This window comes from Mus pahari, chromosome 1 (assembly GCF_900095145.1).
Source record: "Mus pahari chromosome 1, PAHARI_EIJ_v1.1, whole genome shotgun sequence".
NCBI classification, from domain to species: domain Eukaryota; kingdom Metazoa; phylum Chordata; class Mammalia; order Rodentia; family Muridae; genus Mus; species Mus pahari.
Genome location: NC_034590.1, coordinates 133,233,850 through 133,249,929, shown reverse-complemented (window position 1 = coordinate 133,249,929; position 16,080 = coordinate 133,233,850). Strand labels below are relative to the sequence as shown.

At 42.4% G+C, this 16,080-nt stretch overlaps 1 protein-coding gene across 2 annotated transcripts in view; it reads left to right on the top strand.

Moving 5' to 3' along the window:
• The window catches only part of Gda (guanine deaminase), a 78,502-nt gene that overhangs the window by 26,099 nt on the left and 36,323 nt on the right, over positions 1-16,080 (top strand). Inside the window, exons 2-3 of one of the 2 annotated variants that reach the window (XM_021202289.2) lie at positions 8,928-9,016; positions 15,419-15,590. In XM_021202289.2, coding sequence (XP_021057948.1) covers positions 8,928-9,016; positions 15,419-15,590 — 261 coding nt within the window. The remainder of the gene's footprint in view (positions 1-8,927; positions 9,017-15,418; positions 15,591-16,080) is intronic. The other variant, XM_029545716.1, reaches the window with a different exon arrangement.

Genomic DNA, 16,080 nt, shown 5'->3' with positions numbered 1-16,080 from the left:
TCTCTCTCTCTCTCTCTCTCTCTCTCTCTCTCTCTCTCTCTCTTTTATATTTCATCACAGCTATAGGAAGGGGCATTGAGATAGAAATTGGTACTGAGAAGTGGGAGTGCTGTATAGACTTTTGGGACTGTGCTGTGGGGGAGAATGTGGAAGAGTTCAGAACTCTGAACTAGAAAAGCAATTGAATGCTGGAAACAGAGCTTAATGGGCTCTTCTACAAGATGCTGAGAAAACTTGGGCAATAAAGAGACCACAACCGTAAAGTTTCAGAGGGGTTCAAAGACTGTATCAGAAACTGGGGGGGGGGGTGGTATTTAAATTCTGTTTTGGCTAAGAAACTGACTTCAGTTAGTCTATGTCTTAAACACCAGAGTGCTTAGTTTAAAGAGAGTGGACTGATGTTGTTGACAGAGGAAATTTTAAGATGGGTGGGTATTTAGACTGATGGTAAAGTAGCAGCTGTAGCTGACAGAGAGATGAATTGTAGAGGAACCACCCTCACTACACCAGGAAAATGGAAAAGCATCCCAAGGGCAAAACTCTGTGCTTTGAAGGAGATTCCATCTTGTGAAGATCCACTTTTATTTTAAAGAAGGAAGCCGGGGCTGCAGAGATTGCTGGCAGTAAAAAGGACTGATTGCTCTTCCAGAGGACCAGGCTGGCCTCGAACTCAGAAATCTGCCTGCCTCTGCCTCCCGAGTGCTGGGATTAAAGGCGTGCACCACCACACCTGGCTTACTTTTTTTTTTTTTTAACTCCAGTTCTAGGGGCAGTCTGATGTCCTTTGCTAGCCTCTGAGAATACCAGGCATGCCATGGTGGTGTACAGATATACACAAAGGCAAAACAACCACATGCATTAACAAAATAAAACGAAACGAAATGAAATGAAATAAAATGTAACAAAACCCCTAAGTTAAAGGGGTTCCTTGTGTCTTAAAAGCAGCGGTCTAGCAGTGTTTCCCAGGAGTTATCAGACAGAAATCGATGTGACTGTGGTCCTTGGAGGCCTTGGTATACCTTGAACTGGTAGCAGAACTTGCCACTAAATATCAGCCCTATGGTTCTGCTCTTGAACATGGGAAAGATCCAGGATTGAGGGTTCATGGAGAGCACCTGAGGCCAGGCTATGTGTGACAGGATTTGAATCCCCAAGGACAGATCCTGAAAGGTCATTGTGTACAGCTGTGAAGATGAAGCCTCAGTTGCAGTCGAGACCTCAGGGTACAGGGGGATGCCAGGACTATGGGACATATACCAACGAGAACTGCGAGAACCGTGGGCTGAGTAGATCTAGCCTGAGAAAGAGCTTATTCTTCAGAAGGCAGGGCTGAAGGAGTAAGGCTGCCCAAGCTTGTGCAGGCCAGTTGACTCCATTACAAGCCTTAGATGTGAGATACAGAGCTGTGGGGGTTGATGTGTTGATCTGATCCCCCTTTGCTGGGTTCCAATCCTTTCTTTTTAGAAATGGGAAGGTTTATTCTGTGTCATTATATGTTGGGAGTCTAAAACATGGTTTTTGTTTTCATAGGAGCTCAGAGCTAAGAGACTTCAGGTTTTTTTTTGTTTTGTTTTGTTTTTGTTTTGTTTTGTTTGGGGGTTGCTTGAGAGACTTCAGGTTTTTAAAATTGGAAGTTTTAAGACCACAGGGACTTTTAAAAAGTTGACTGGTTATATGTTATGAGACAAACACGAGACTTTGGGGGCAATGGGTGAGAAACTGAGAAACTGAAAAAGCGTTTCCAGCAGATTAGCCCATAGGCTAGCCTGTGGCAGATAATTTCTTGATTAATGACTGCTACAGGAGGGCCCAGCTCAATGCAGGAAGTACCACCTCTGAGCAGATGGTCCTGAGTTTTTCATGAAAGCAGGCTGAGCAAACCATGGTAGATAAACCAGCAAGCAGCATTCTGCTGTAATCTCAGTGTCAGTTGTTGTTGTTGTTCTTATAATAATTAATTAATTAAACATCCCAGATGATGCTTCCCCTCCCGGTCCCTCCCTCGCAGACTCCTTTCCCCTCATCACCCCCCTTCTCCTCTGAGAGGGTGGGGCAGGCCCCCTAGGTATCTCCCCACTCTGGCACATCGATTCTTAGCTTGATTAAGCACATCTTCTCCCACTAAGTCCAGACAAGGCAGCCATGAATCCTGAGCTGCCTACCTGCTAGATATGTGCCAGGGGACTTTTTCTAATCCGTGTATGCCCTTTGGTTGGTGGCCTAGACTCAAAGCTCCCAGGAGTGGAGGTTTGTTGGTCTTCCTGTGGGGTTACCATCCTCTTCAGGGCTTTCCATCCTTCCCCCATCTTTTCCGTAAGTGTTTTGGACCTCCATCTAATGTTTGGCTGTGGGTATATGCATCTGTTTCAGCCCACTGCTGGGCAGAGCCTATCAGAGGTCAGCTATGCTAGGCTCCTGTCTCTGTGCACAGCAGAGTATTATTAATAATGTTAGGAATGTTCTGCTTATGCTCTTGCCTTGACTTCTCCCAGTGGCAGACAATGATCAGATATAAGCCAAATAAACCCTTTCTTTCCCAAGTTGGTTTGGGTCAGTGTTTTATCACAACAAAATAAGACAAACTGTAAGTTTGGTTTGTGCGCTAAGTCAGCTGCCTTCTCTCAAGTTGATTTCGTCAGAGTATTTTATCACAATGACAAGAAACTAAGACATTCCTCCCTGTACCCGTTCTAAACATTGGCGACAAAGCCTTACGTAATCATAACCATACAGATTAAGAAATTAATGTCGGTGTAATTCTGCTACACGAGATCCCCTTCCAGCCTTCCTCGTTGTCTCAGTAATGTCCTTGAATGTCCCTTCCTCCCTCTGGTGCAGAATTGGCTCCAAAATCCCAAGTTCCACTTTTGTGTCACACTTTACTTGCCTTCCACCTGGGGGCAAGTCTTTGTCTTTCTTCTTTATGCGCCAGATACTTTTCAAGACTAAAGAACTCTTACACTGACCCTCAGGTTGGTTTGCACGTTTCCTCATGATGAGCTTCAGATGATACATGTGAGAAGGAATGTCAGAATCAACGTGGCCTTCCCAGTGAGTCATGTCAGAAGGTGGTGTTGTGTCCTGTTATTTGCGATGATGATGTAAGCAATGTGGGTGGACTTTGCCAAGTTTCTTCACTGTGAAGCTGTTATTTTCTTTGTAAAATAAGTGTTATGGGAAGGTCCTTCTTTGATAAATCTTTGAGTATCCTATTGTGCAACCTAATTTCAGATCCAAGTTTTAACATTTAGTTTTATCATGGATTTCAAATGCTTATTCTTCAATGAATTTCCTTCATGTTTTCATGTTGCAGTTTATTTACCTGTCTATGGAAGAATGTATGGTTGTGTCTCCCTAAACTTAAAATATTTAGTATTTGAGCTTCTGGGGAATTTTTTTTTGTTTGTTTTTTAAATCCCCTCTAGTTTCTATTGCCAGACAAGCAATCAACTGCCTGGCACAATTTCTAGGTAGATGATTTAGCCCAGCAAATACTCCTGCTTGCTCTGCACCTGGGATGATCACACGGCCTGCTGGTCTGCTCTCTTATTTACAAACAGAATATTAGATCAGACAATCTAAGCCCCTCACGGTATTCTTTGGTGCTGTCATGGTAATTTTCACTTCACTCTGCCTAGATAGGCTGACTTTTGTTTTTCAAACCAGTCTTACTCTTCCATTACCCAGTTTGATAAGAATTACATGAATATACCAACGTTGGTCTTTACCAAGTGTTTCAGCAGTCTCTGAAGTATAATATCGTTCATCTGGTCCCATCACAGTGACTTGAGTAGGATTTTGGGATGAGGACAGACACACGCTATCTCCTTTTGTTACATAGCTGAGCTATTTCACAATTGTCCAGAAGTTGACTCTAGGTCATGGCCAAAACCCTTTTGCCCAAACTTTCCATCTGGTGTTTGAATCCTGTATCTTGCAGGGACTTGGGTCATAAACTGATAGTCATTATTTATCTGCCTTTGGCTTGAGTCTTTCTGACATCATTAGTGCTCATCCTAAATAGCTCCCGTTCCACGTGAGAGACACTTGGACTTGTTTACTTAACAGAAGGGAATCAAGTTGCTCATCTGGACAACTAAGAGCTTGGCTGAGAGAGCCCCTGCTGGCTGGAACTTGCTGTGGTTTCAGGAAACCTTGTTTTTAATAATCCTTGCATGCGATTGACAGCTTGCCTAGACTGAGACCATGGCCTGTAAGGAGGAAGGCCTATAGGCTATGCCAGGCTCTTGAATGAACAATCAAGCCAATGGCATCCCGAACCCTGATAGTCTAGAGGCAAGGAAGCCACTGAACCAGGAAGAATGCATCAACCATATTTTCCTGCAGATTTTTAGAGATTTCCTAAAAAATAACCCTGAAGGCTGACCATGACTTACAATGCGTGCTTATCTTTGATCTGGATTCCTTCCACTTGTGTCCCTAGTGTTGAGCTGGGTGTCTACTAGTATGTTTGGTGTTTCTGTCTGAACATCTGGACACACCCCATATTGAATTTTTGGTGCCCTCAGGAGATTCAGGTTACTCACCCTCACATCAGGAAAATCCATGCTTAAACAGCATCTCTCTGAGAGAGCATTGTGTACGCCCTACGGTCCATCTATCATTCACTTTCCATTACAGCATGTCATACTAATGCCATGTGTTATACACACCATGAATTGATTGCTCCCAACCCCTGCGATAATGCTGTTTAACAAGAGGTCCACAGACAGTATTGGATGGACGAAAATGCAAATAAGAACAAGATAAAAGTTCTCCCAACCCGCAGTTCCGATAACATTGACTGTATGCCTTTAGCTGCAGTGCCTCTGGCTGCTTTTCACTTCCTCACCTCTGTTCCTGTCGCTGCCCCTTCCATCCCTTTTCTTCCACTTGATATCTATCAGGTACCAATTCATTCCTCTTACTGTCAGATTCTGACCTTTTCTGCCTGTACTACTGTTCCTCCCTCTGATGCAGTGGGGGAGGGGATCCACTGTGCTCCCCCAAACCTCCTCTTCTTACTCCTTACCTATCTGGGTGTATTTTAACTCCCCGGCCATATAGGCTCTGTGTCCAGAGACTAGACTTCAACAGACATATCTGCATGTGCACCCATATCCACACACTATATCATATTATCAAAAGTTTCACTATAAACACATGGTATCTAGTAATCTAGATTATAAACAGATACTTTAACATTATATTGTTATTGAAAATATTTCATCTCAATCCTGTGTTTCTACCCTGTCTTTGACCATTTAGTTCTCAGGTAAAAACACACACAACCTTTATATTTGTCATAAGCCTTAATCAGCTCTATAATCAGCACTAGAACTGGGCAGATATCTATCCTCTATGCTACTATGTCTATTTCCCAGCTAATAATCCCATTATATAACTTGCCATGTTTTATCTGGGCTGCCCTTACTCCACTTTGCCAACCCACATGGCCATTATTTTAAGATTCTTACCCCATGGTGGCTTTTCCTCTCTTCCTTCTTCTTCTCTCCCCCCTCCTCATAGTCTCTTCCAATCCCAGTCAGAAGCACCAAGCCCCACCTATCCCAATTTTGCCCAACTGCAGGTTGTGTGCACCTTTATTCACCAATCATAAATAACGTGGGGACAAGGTCACATATCACTTGGGGCTACATGTGAACTGCCTCATCTCGGGCAACTAGGCTTTGGGGGCCCGCACTTAGCATTACAATGCGTAACAACAGACCAAACCTCCACATTGGATAATTTTCCATTCAGCAGATATGTCTTCATTATTTTAATCCTTATTCTGCTTTGTTGTATCTAGCTAGTCCTTTCTGACTTTGAGATAACAGTCTTTCACTATGTGTGGTATATACTTTGAGGTGAGATGTTGTGAGAGATAGTCTTGTAGAGAGGGTAGCTATAAAACCAGCACTGTGGATGTGAACGTCTATATTATAGGTTCCCAGGAGAGATTAAAAAAAAAAAAAGAGTTTTATCCAGCAATACCTCTCCTGGGCATATACCCAGAAGATGTTCTAACTGGTAATAAGGACACATGCTCCACTATGTTCATAGGAGCCTTATTTATAATATCCAGAAACTGGAAAAAACCCAGATGTCCCTCAACAGAGGAATGGATACAGAAAATGTGGTACATTTACACAATGGAGTACTACTCAGCTATTAAAAACAATGAATTTATGAAATTCTTAGGCAAATGGATGGATCTAGAGGATATCATCCTGAGTGGGGTAACCCAATCACAAAAGAACTCACATGATATGTACTCACTGATAAGTGGATATTAGCCCAGAAACTTAGAATACCCAAGATACAATTTGCAAAACACAAGAAAATCAAGAAGGAAGACCGAAGTGTGGATACTTCATTCCTCCTTAGACTAGGGAACAAAATACCCATGTAAGGAGTTACAGAGAAAAACTTTGGAGCTGAGACCAAAGGATGGACCATCTAGAGACTGCCCCACCTGGGGATCCATCCCATAATCAGCCACCAAACGCAGACACTATTGCATATGCCAGCAAGATTTTGCTGAAGGGACCCTGATATACCTGTCTCTTGTGAGGCTATGCCAGTGCCTGGAAAATACAGAAGTGGATGCTCATTGTCATCTATTGGGTGGAACTCAGGGCCCCCAATGGAGGAGCTAGAGAAAGTACCCAAGGAGCTGAAGGGGTCTGCAACCCTATAGGTGGAACAATATGTACTAACCAGTAACCCCAGAGCTCATGTCTCTAGCTGCATATGTAGCAGAAGATGGACTAGTTGGCCATCATTGGAAAGAGAGGCCCCTTGGTCTTGCAAACTTTATATGCCCCAGTACAGGGAAATGCCAGGGCCAAGAAGTGGGAGTGGGTGGGTAGGGGAGCAGGGCGGGAGAAGTATAGGGGACTTTCAAGATAGCACTTGAAATGTAAATGAAGAAAATATCTAATAAAAATTTGAAAAAAAAAGTAAAAAAAGTTTTGAAAAACAGTATAAGATTTTAAACTTTTGAACCTTGGTGGTATGCATGACTTATTGGATATAGATAGGTAGAGTCCAATATTTTTAGCATTTAAAAAGTATTCACTCCTTCAAATTAAACCATGATATGATAACATGTATCTTTAATTTTAGCACTTGGGAGGTGGAGGCAGGCTGGTCTAAGAGTTCAAGGTCAGCCTGGTCAACATGCCAGGGTGACACAGTGAAACCAAAATATAGACTTTCTCTTTTTCCCCTCTTATTTACTTATTTATTTACATCCCAAATGCTGCTCCTCCCTCCTAGTCCTCCCCCCAGAGTCCCTCCTCCTTCCCCCCCTCCCCTACTCCTTTGAGAGGATGGGCCCTTCTCATAGGTATAACCCGACTCTGGTGTATCATTACCTCTCTGCAGGATTAGGAGCATCTTCTCCCACTGTAATCCTGTTGGGGAATGGATTCCACAGTTGGGCTACATATGTCCTAGGAGCCTTGGTCCAGCTCATGTATGTTCTTTGCTTAGTGGCTCAGTTTCCGAGGGCTCCCAGAGGCCCATGTTAGTTGACTGTTGGTCTTCCTGTGTGGTTCCCCTCCCCACCTGTAATGGGATCTGAGGTCCTCTTCTGGTGTGTCTGAAGAAAACAATAGTGTACTCACATATATACAATTAATAAATATTTGAAAGAAAGAATATTTTAAAAAACATTTATGGGGCCGGGCATGGTGGCGCACGCCTTTAATCCCAGCACTTGGGTGGCAGAGGCAGCGGATTTCTGAGTTCGAGGTCAGCCTGTTCTACAGAGAGAGTTCCAGGACAGCCAGGGCTACACAGAGAAACCCTGTCTCGAAAACAAACAAACAAACAAACAAACAAAAAACAAAAAACAAAAAAGAAACGTTTATTCTTAGTATATTTCAAATATTTATACCTAAGTCTTTATCATACTACTTATTTATGAACTTTATGATAGATTGCTTTTGAAATGGAATTGATAAATTCTAAGGCTTTGAAAATAATTATGTGATAGTCTTCTATGAATGTTGATTCTTCCTTTTTAGATGTTTACTGTTTCAAGTATATCTTTATAATCATCTAATTATTTTAATTTAGGACTTACTTCTAGCCAGTACCACATTTTTTAAAAAGTCATGTCTCAATGAACGATGACGTGACTGTTCTCTTTTCAGTCACACAAATTATTTTGTCCTGAGGCATATTGACTTAATTCTCACTCCACTAGGTAGACTATTTTTATTTTTCTAGATGTTTTTCAAATTTTAATTTTCAATGAAACACTTTCTCACAATTTTCCATCTAAAACTAAAACAGGAAGGGCTTTAGGATCTAGCTTGGGTGGTAGAGCCCCAACACAGCAAAACAAAGCAAGCAACGACACCAAACAGGCAGAATATTTTCTGCATTCTAACCATGTGACTTCCTATCTTTTCTTGCTAAACAATCTACCTGATAAAGTAGCCACAGTGTGCAAAATAGCCATAAACATACTTGACCATTTACCATGTACCAGGCATTTGCTACTTTCAATACCAAAACTATCATATTTAGTCTCCACAGTAGCCTTACAAAGCATGAGGCAGTGTTTCTCCTAATGGCCTAACAGCAGACTCTTACTAGGTCCAAGTTGGGTGTTTTTCCTATAATCACTTTAATGAAGGAAGGGTAGGCATCCCTCGTCCTTGTCAGAATGAGTCTTTGGAAGAACATTTTTGAAATCTCAGGTCTACCTTTTTGTAGAAGAGAAGTTGAATGTTAGTTCTAAGGACAACAAAACACAAACTATTGTCATGTTTTTCCCTCCAAAATTAATCTTGCGTTGTACCAAATATTATTTAAAATTAACTCAGCATCACTCTGAAGACATTGTGTTTTGTATCTACAAATGGCTGATTTATTAATATCTGGCTTTTTTTTCTTTCTTCCTCATAAAGATAGTGTTTCTAGAAGAGTCATCTCAGCAAGAAAAACTGGCCAAGGAGTGGTGCTTCAAACCATGTGAGATCAGAGAGCTGAGCCACCAGTAAGTTTCTGCCAACATCTTCCCTTTTGCCGGAAGCCAGTGTCGAGGTTCAAGCAATGAGACATGTTCACTGAGAGAGTGGGGGCGTTCTAATTACCAGTTGTCCATTAGTGGGGAAGATGAGTGAGACAAAAAAGCCATCTGAAGGACAGAAGCTTTGAGGACCAGAGACTGCCATGGTTCCTTCCTTCCTTCCTTCCTTCCTTCCTTCCTTCCTTCCTTCCTTCCTTCCTTCCTTTCTTTCTTTCTTTCTTTCTTTCTTTCTTTCTTTCTTTCTTTCTTTCTTTTGGGGGTGGGGGTAGGGTTCAAGACAGGGTTTCTCTGTATAGCCCTGGCTGTCCTGGAACTCACTCTGTAGACAAGGCTGGCCTCAAACTCAGAAATCCACCTGCCTTTACCTCCCAAGTGCTGGGATTAAAGGCATGTTCCACCACTGCCCGGCTGGTTCCTTTATTTCTTTAGCAAACATCTGTTGAGTAGTGTTAGAATCTTAACAAGTCTTTAGCCCTATATAAGATGGGAGAGGGAAGAGGCAAAAACAGGCAACGTATTAAGGAACAGAGTTTGAGAAACTACTCCAGTGGCATGATTAGGGAGGATCTGTGTTCAGAGTACAGTTGAGTTGGAATTTTTATGGTCTTTACTATCTACATAAAATGTGCTTCCAATGGAGGACTTACTGTCTCCATAGTCTGGCTGATTTGATATATACAAATGAGAATATTTGTCTCAAGCTGACATATTTTATCTAATTTCAAAAGGCTGTGTTTTAAGTCCAATAATAGTGGCATCATCATTTTTACTCTGAAAATCCATTTAAAACTTGGAAAGTGATTCTAGGTAATGGAGTTAGAAGTTCCTGATGATGGTGTTCAAATAGACTGTGTGACACTGGCCTAGGCCCTCAGTCAACTGTCCTTGTACAGCCTGTATCAGTGTTTGCCATTTGTATAGAACATGAGTGGATGGATGGGGAATGTCTTCACGTGCCTGTAATCCCAGCACTAGGAGGCTGGGGCAGAACTGCAAGTTCAAGGCTAGTCTGGGTTACATATTGAGACCACACCTCAAAAAAGGAAATGAGAAGTGGGGTGGGGCAGAGCATGGAACCATGGATGTAGCTTAGTGGTAGAACACATCCTTGCTATGTGTGAAGTCCTCGGGTTTACAAAAATAAAGTTAAAAGAAAATAAAGAAATGTAAACGATGGGTAGGTGTTCTGATTACTGTATATAGGATTCTGTATGTTGTTAATTTTTTCTCAAATTTTTAAAGGCTAGGCTACCACTTCAGGTTTAAAGTGTGAAGTTGATGTTCTAAGGGAGTTATGCTGACTAAATATCATGGGGAAGGGGAAGCCAAAAGGCGAAGGGAGGGGACCTCCTTCTGAGGAAGCCAGTGGGCCACCTCTTGACTCTGCCTTAAGTTGGCTCTTGATAGCTACCATCCAGCTCCAAGTCATGTGGTGAACTGACTTCTAACCCAGGCTGAGGTATTGACAGGTTACAAGCCTGTAACCATCCCTGAACTGCATCTTCTCTCCATAAAATGAGGTAACGCAGTTAAGGACTTTGTTCCATACATGTTTTTCACATCACACATGCTTGCTTCTTTATCTCAGCAAACCTCATACTCACCCTTGAGTGTGTGAATTTTGGTGGGGCCACATCCCAGCACTTCTTGTACCTGGTAAAAGCCACACTCAGGCCACAGTAAGTCCTTCCTAGCCTAGCTTCTGCTCTCAAATATTGCACCCTCAAGAACCTCCTTGCCTCTTGAGTCCTGATAAGCACACACAGGTTTCCCTTGTATGAAAGAGAGAAAGAAAGAGAGAGAGAGAGAGAGAGAGAGAGAGAGAGAGAGAGAGAGAGAGAGAGAAATGAAAAGAAAGAAAGGAAGGAAGGAAGGAAGAAAGAATCTAAGGAAAGAAAGAAAGGAAAGAAAGAAAGGAAGGAAGGAAGAAAGAAAGAAAGAAAGAAAGAAAGAAAGAAAGAAAGAAAGAAAGAAAGAAAGAAAGAAAGTCATGAAGTCTATGTACTCTCCCCACAATGACTTTTTCTATGAAATATGCCCAGTTCTTTTTCTATCACCCACATGGGGAGACCCTTACTCCTCAGCACCTTGGACAGAACTAAAGTAACCTGTGCCTCAGAGACTAAATGTTCAATGCCCTGCCATTGGGTCACTACATTAGAGGTTCTATAGTCTCTCTAAGGCTTCATATCCCTTGCCTTCAGATTCAGTCACTGCCCACCCCCACCCCCTGCTTCCTTTATTTCTCTCTCTCTGATATCTCCTGGAACCCCTTTATTTTCTTGGCGACAGTTCTGCCAATGCCAATCATTGCCTTCTCTCTTCCTCTCTCCTTAAATGGATGCTGCTGCTCAAGAGTTAGCTTTGTTTATTCATTGCTACAGAATTTTCTGCCATTTGAAGCTTGAGGAGAAGCTCCTTAACCCTGAATCCTGTCTTTAACAATTGTGGGACAGCTTATCCCACACCATCAGGAACTTCTTGGACACATAGAGGTCACACAGTAGAGACTAAATGTGGTTTGAGCGTGTCCTTCAAAGGTCCAGATGCTGGAAGTTAGATTCAGTGTACAGTACAGATATTGAGAAGTGGTGGGACTTTTGAGAAGTGGGACCTGGTTGGAGATGATTCGTGATGATCGCACGAAGTGAGGGAGTTCTTGTGAGAGTGGGCTGAGTTAGGCTGAATTAAAGTGACTCTGTCCCATACAGTTAGTTGGCTTATTATGCATGCAGCTGGTTATTTTTATAGTTCTTTATGCGTGTAATGCAAAAAGGTGTGCCCTTGCCTAGATCGTGCATGTACAATTTTAGAAGTGTGAGATAAATAAACCTCTTTTAAAAGTAAAGTATCCACCCTTGGGTAGTTTGTCGCAGAAATATGCAACAGTCACTGCCTCATACGTGGACATTTGACTTAGGATGACATCATGTGACCCTGCATACCTGACTCAGTACTCAGGTTCTCTGCACTTTGCATGTTCACCCTTGTATGCTCAAAGCTTTCTCTCTCTGACTCATCTCCTTTGCTTCTAGGGACTGATAGGATAGTACATTCTTTCTCTTATGTTTACCAGTTGCTTTTCCATTCCCACTGCTGTGACCTTTGTTCAGAAAGCTCGCATGTGGAAGGTCTCAGGCATCTCCTAGCTCATGTATTTTTACCCTGTGTGTATTTATATAGGGATATGTGCGTGTGCACATGTGTGCACACATGGAGAAGGCTGAGTTTGATACCGGATAGCTTCTTCAACCATTTTCCTCCTTCTTTGTTGAAATCCAGAGCTTATTGATTCAGCTCATCTACTCAGGTAGCTTGCCTCCCTGTGATGGGATAAAGGGAGCCATCCTGCCCTCCTGGTATTTACCTGGGTATTAGAAATTTGAACTCTGATTCTTATGCTTGCCCGGGAAACATTTTATCCACTGAGCTGTCTGTTGGCCCTTCAAAATTATGTATTGCAAGTGATTCCTATTGTAAGAGTACTGGCTTTTTATTTTCCTGAATAGTATTCCACTGGGCCACAGTTTGTTTATCCATATTTTCCTGTGACAGTTATTTATATTGTTTCCAACTACATGAACAGAACTGCTGCAAACATTCTTGCACAATCTGTTTTTATAAACTTATGCTTTATTTCTCTTGAGTACATACTTAAGACTGAAATTATTCACTAAGTTCCTCTGTGTAACAAGATCTCTCTCTCTCTCTCTCTCTCTCTCTCTCTCTCTCTCTCTCACATACACACAAACACACACACACACACACACACACACACACACACACACACTCCCCTAATATCTTGAACTATTATAACTCTGAAGAGGCCTTATTTCTCAGTAGATTTCCCTATGAGTCAGGGTTTCTCTGTGTAGTCAGGGTTTCTCTGTGTAGCTCTGGCTGTCCTGGAACTCACTTTGTAGACCAGGCTGGCCTCGAACTCAGAAATCCGCCTGCCTCTGCCTCCCAAGTGCTGGGATTAAAGGCGTGTGCCACCACACCTGGCTCTCCCAATGAGTCTTAACTGAGCTTCCTAAACATGACTGAAGAGCACCAGACTACATGTGAACTCAAAGCTGTTTCACTTTGCGGTGGTAAAGCAAGTATGAGCATCACAGACAGAGTTACTCAGAGAGGACAGTGGCTGACACGGTTCACACTGTAGGCTCCCTTCTTATTCAAGAGTTGTCACTGTTCTTTGTTGGTCACCTAGAGTGTAGTGCACAAGAATGCTGAGCCTACAGGGGAGCAGTCAGGGTCAAAGCTGCCCTCCCAAGCTCATAAGCTAACAAGGTTGCTTCCTGAGCATACATCTATTGTTATACAAATGAGGATCCTGCTTGCCTACTCTATGACATTACCTTTTCACCACCAGCAGCATTTACTGATGCTTTTTGCCTTTGCTAGGCACCACCCTTGCATCAGGTAACTCAGTCCTCCCTACAATTTTGTGGTCATAACACTTTGCTTATTTTTTATAAGGTAAAAAAAAATGAGATTCAGAGAGACTGGATCACATGACACATGTCTCACTGCTGGTTAATGATGAGTCCTCACTCAGAGAGTCTTGTCTAGACTGTATGTATGTAACTGTTACAGCAAGCTGCCTGCCACAAGTGGCATGATGCACAGAGGATTCTGTGCCCAGCTCCAGTACATGCATACATTCAACGTTAGCTGAAATAACGCAGCTGCATACCACTTCTAGTTCTCTTCTTAAAATAAAACATTTTAAAGCTGCTCATGGCTGTATCTTACTTCTAGATGTATGGATACATTTTATTTGCTGGCTAAGGGATTTTTTTTCTTGTGGTGTCGAGTGTTGAGTTCAGGTTCGTTGGGTGAATTGTCAGTTGCTGTAGTGACAGTAATGGAGTATATATAGCATGTATTAATAGATATGTGTTCAGATGAATTGATACAATAACTACCCAAGAGAACTGAATTAGCCCATCCATGTCTCCTAGCATTGGCCTGCCTCCCTTCTGTGGATAGTGCTTCTGACAACTTAAAAATAGCTATCCAAAATATCCATAAGAGTAAAAAGAAATGTGGCTCGGTAGGTGGGGGGTGGGGGGCTCAGCTGATCAAAAGTATGAAGGTGTGCACAATGGTGCATGCCTGTCATCTGAGCACTCAGAAGGTAGAAGGAAGAGAAATATGAGTTCAATGCCAGCGGGGGCGATACAACACAATCATGTCTCAAAAAGAAAAGGAGAAGCACAGAAGCTTGGATGCTGGCCACAGTGTCACACCCTCCTCAGTGCCTCCCCTCCAGACCATCAGCTCATTTCTACACTTTCTTGGCAAAGATCAAGGATCTCAAACCAGCCCAGGCATGTTCCTGGTGCTTCTGTTGTGAGCTCGGTCTTTAAATACATGGAGGACAGGATTTCTTACAGTCTTCTAAGATGAAGAGAGCCACTGAGCCTTAAACCACTGTTTCTTATCTTTAGTCCCCTTCTGTAACACATGTGTCTGTCCTTCAGTCCAAATCTTGAGACTTGAAGACCCATTCCACCTCTGCTCTTGAAAGACCCCCGTTCCCAGGGAAACCCTCACTCAAGTCCCAGGATGAGATGACCCCCCCCCCAATACCTCAAGAGAAACCATTCTTGATGCAATATGCATGAAGTTTAATCGGGAAAATTCAGCATGCTGAGGTCGAGCTCATAGGAGATCAACCCTCAGCAGTTGCAATTGAAAGCTTTTAAAGGAAAAAAACCCAAGGAAAGGGGGGGATAAGTTCACAAAGAATGGGGAAGCTGAGTAAACATTTCAGCTCATCTCTTACGGAAGAGTTACAGGCTATCTTTGGCAAACATTCTTGGTGGGGAAACTAAGTAAACATCATAAGAGTGGGGNTGATGCATTACAGCTCATCTCCTATGGAAGAGTTACAAGCTATCTTTGGCAAACATTCTTAGTCCCTTACACCATGAGTCAGGCGCCAGGGTGGGTCAATTGCAATGAGCCAGTTTTAGTGGTCACCGGTATCTCAGACTGAAGGCAAAAAACACAAAGAATTCTATACTGAGCTTTGTTTCTAGGGTTTTGTTTTGTTTTTTGTTTTTAAAGAAAACGCATTGAGTTGGGGGTCTTACACTCTCTGTCCAGTTGTGAAAGCAGAGTCATAGATGTGCCCATGCCCCCTCTCTTTTCTTCTGCTACAGTGGCTTGGCTTCTGTGCACTTCTGTTTTCCTTTCCTTCACTGTCTCTGTTTGGAACTGTACATATCTAAACTTAGGCACTCTCTTTTAGCAGAACATTTTACTTAAAAATAAGAAAACTTCTAGTTGTACAATTGTAAGATAAGTGAAAGCCTTGTCTAAAGAAGATATTCAATGCTTTCCCTTTCTTCTTCTCAGTGAGTTCTTCATGCCAGGCCTTGTTGATACGCACATCCATGCCCCTCAGTATGCCTTTGCTGGAAGCAATGTTGACCTGCCGCTTTTGGAGTGGCTGACCAAGTATACATTTCCCACAGAACAAAAATTCCAGAACACTGATGTGGCTGAAGAAGTCTACACTAGAGTTGTCGTGAGTATTCTGTGTGCCTGTCCTGTGTAATGCCTGTTCATCTATGCAAACATTCATTTCTGAAACCAGACTCCAGGTATCAAACTGAGGACATTGAGGTTGGCAAGGACTACAGTAGTTTTAGCTCTTTTCATAATCCACTGACTACGTTACCCTCACAGTGACAAGGAGAGAATTTGAGTTTTAGGACTGTCGTCTCAGCCTGGTAGATTCTACAGCATTCTTTAACTCTTGTCTTCTGGACATAATCCCGTTCTGAGGACTATATGGGATATCTGTGTGACTTTTAAAAGGCTCTGTGACTCACTGTGACCATTTGTAAAACTCAGAGTTAATGATACTACCTATTTCATGGAGTTGTTATGATAATACACCAGGTTAATATTTGTGGGGTCCTTAAAATAGTGCCTAGCACACAGTAAGAACTCTATCTATCTATCTTTCTTTCTTTCTTTCTTTCTTTCTTTCTTTCTTTCTTTCTTTCTTTCTT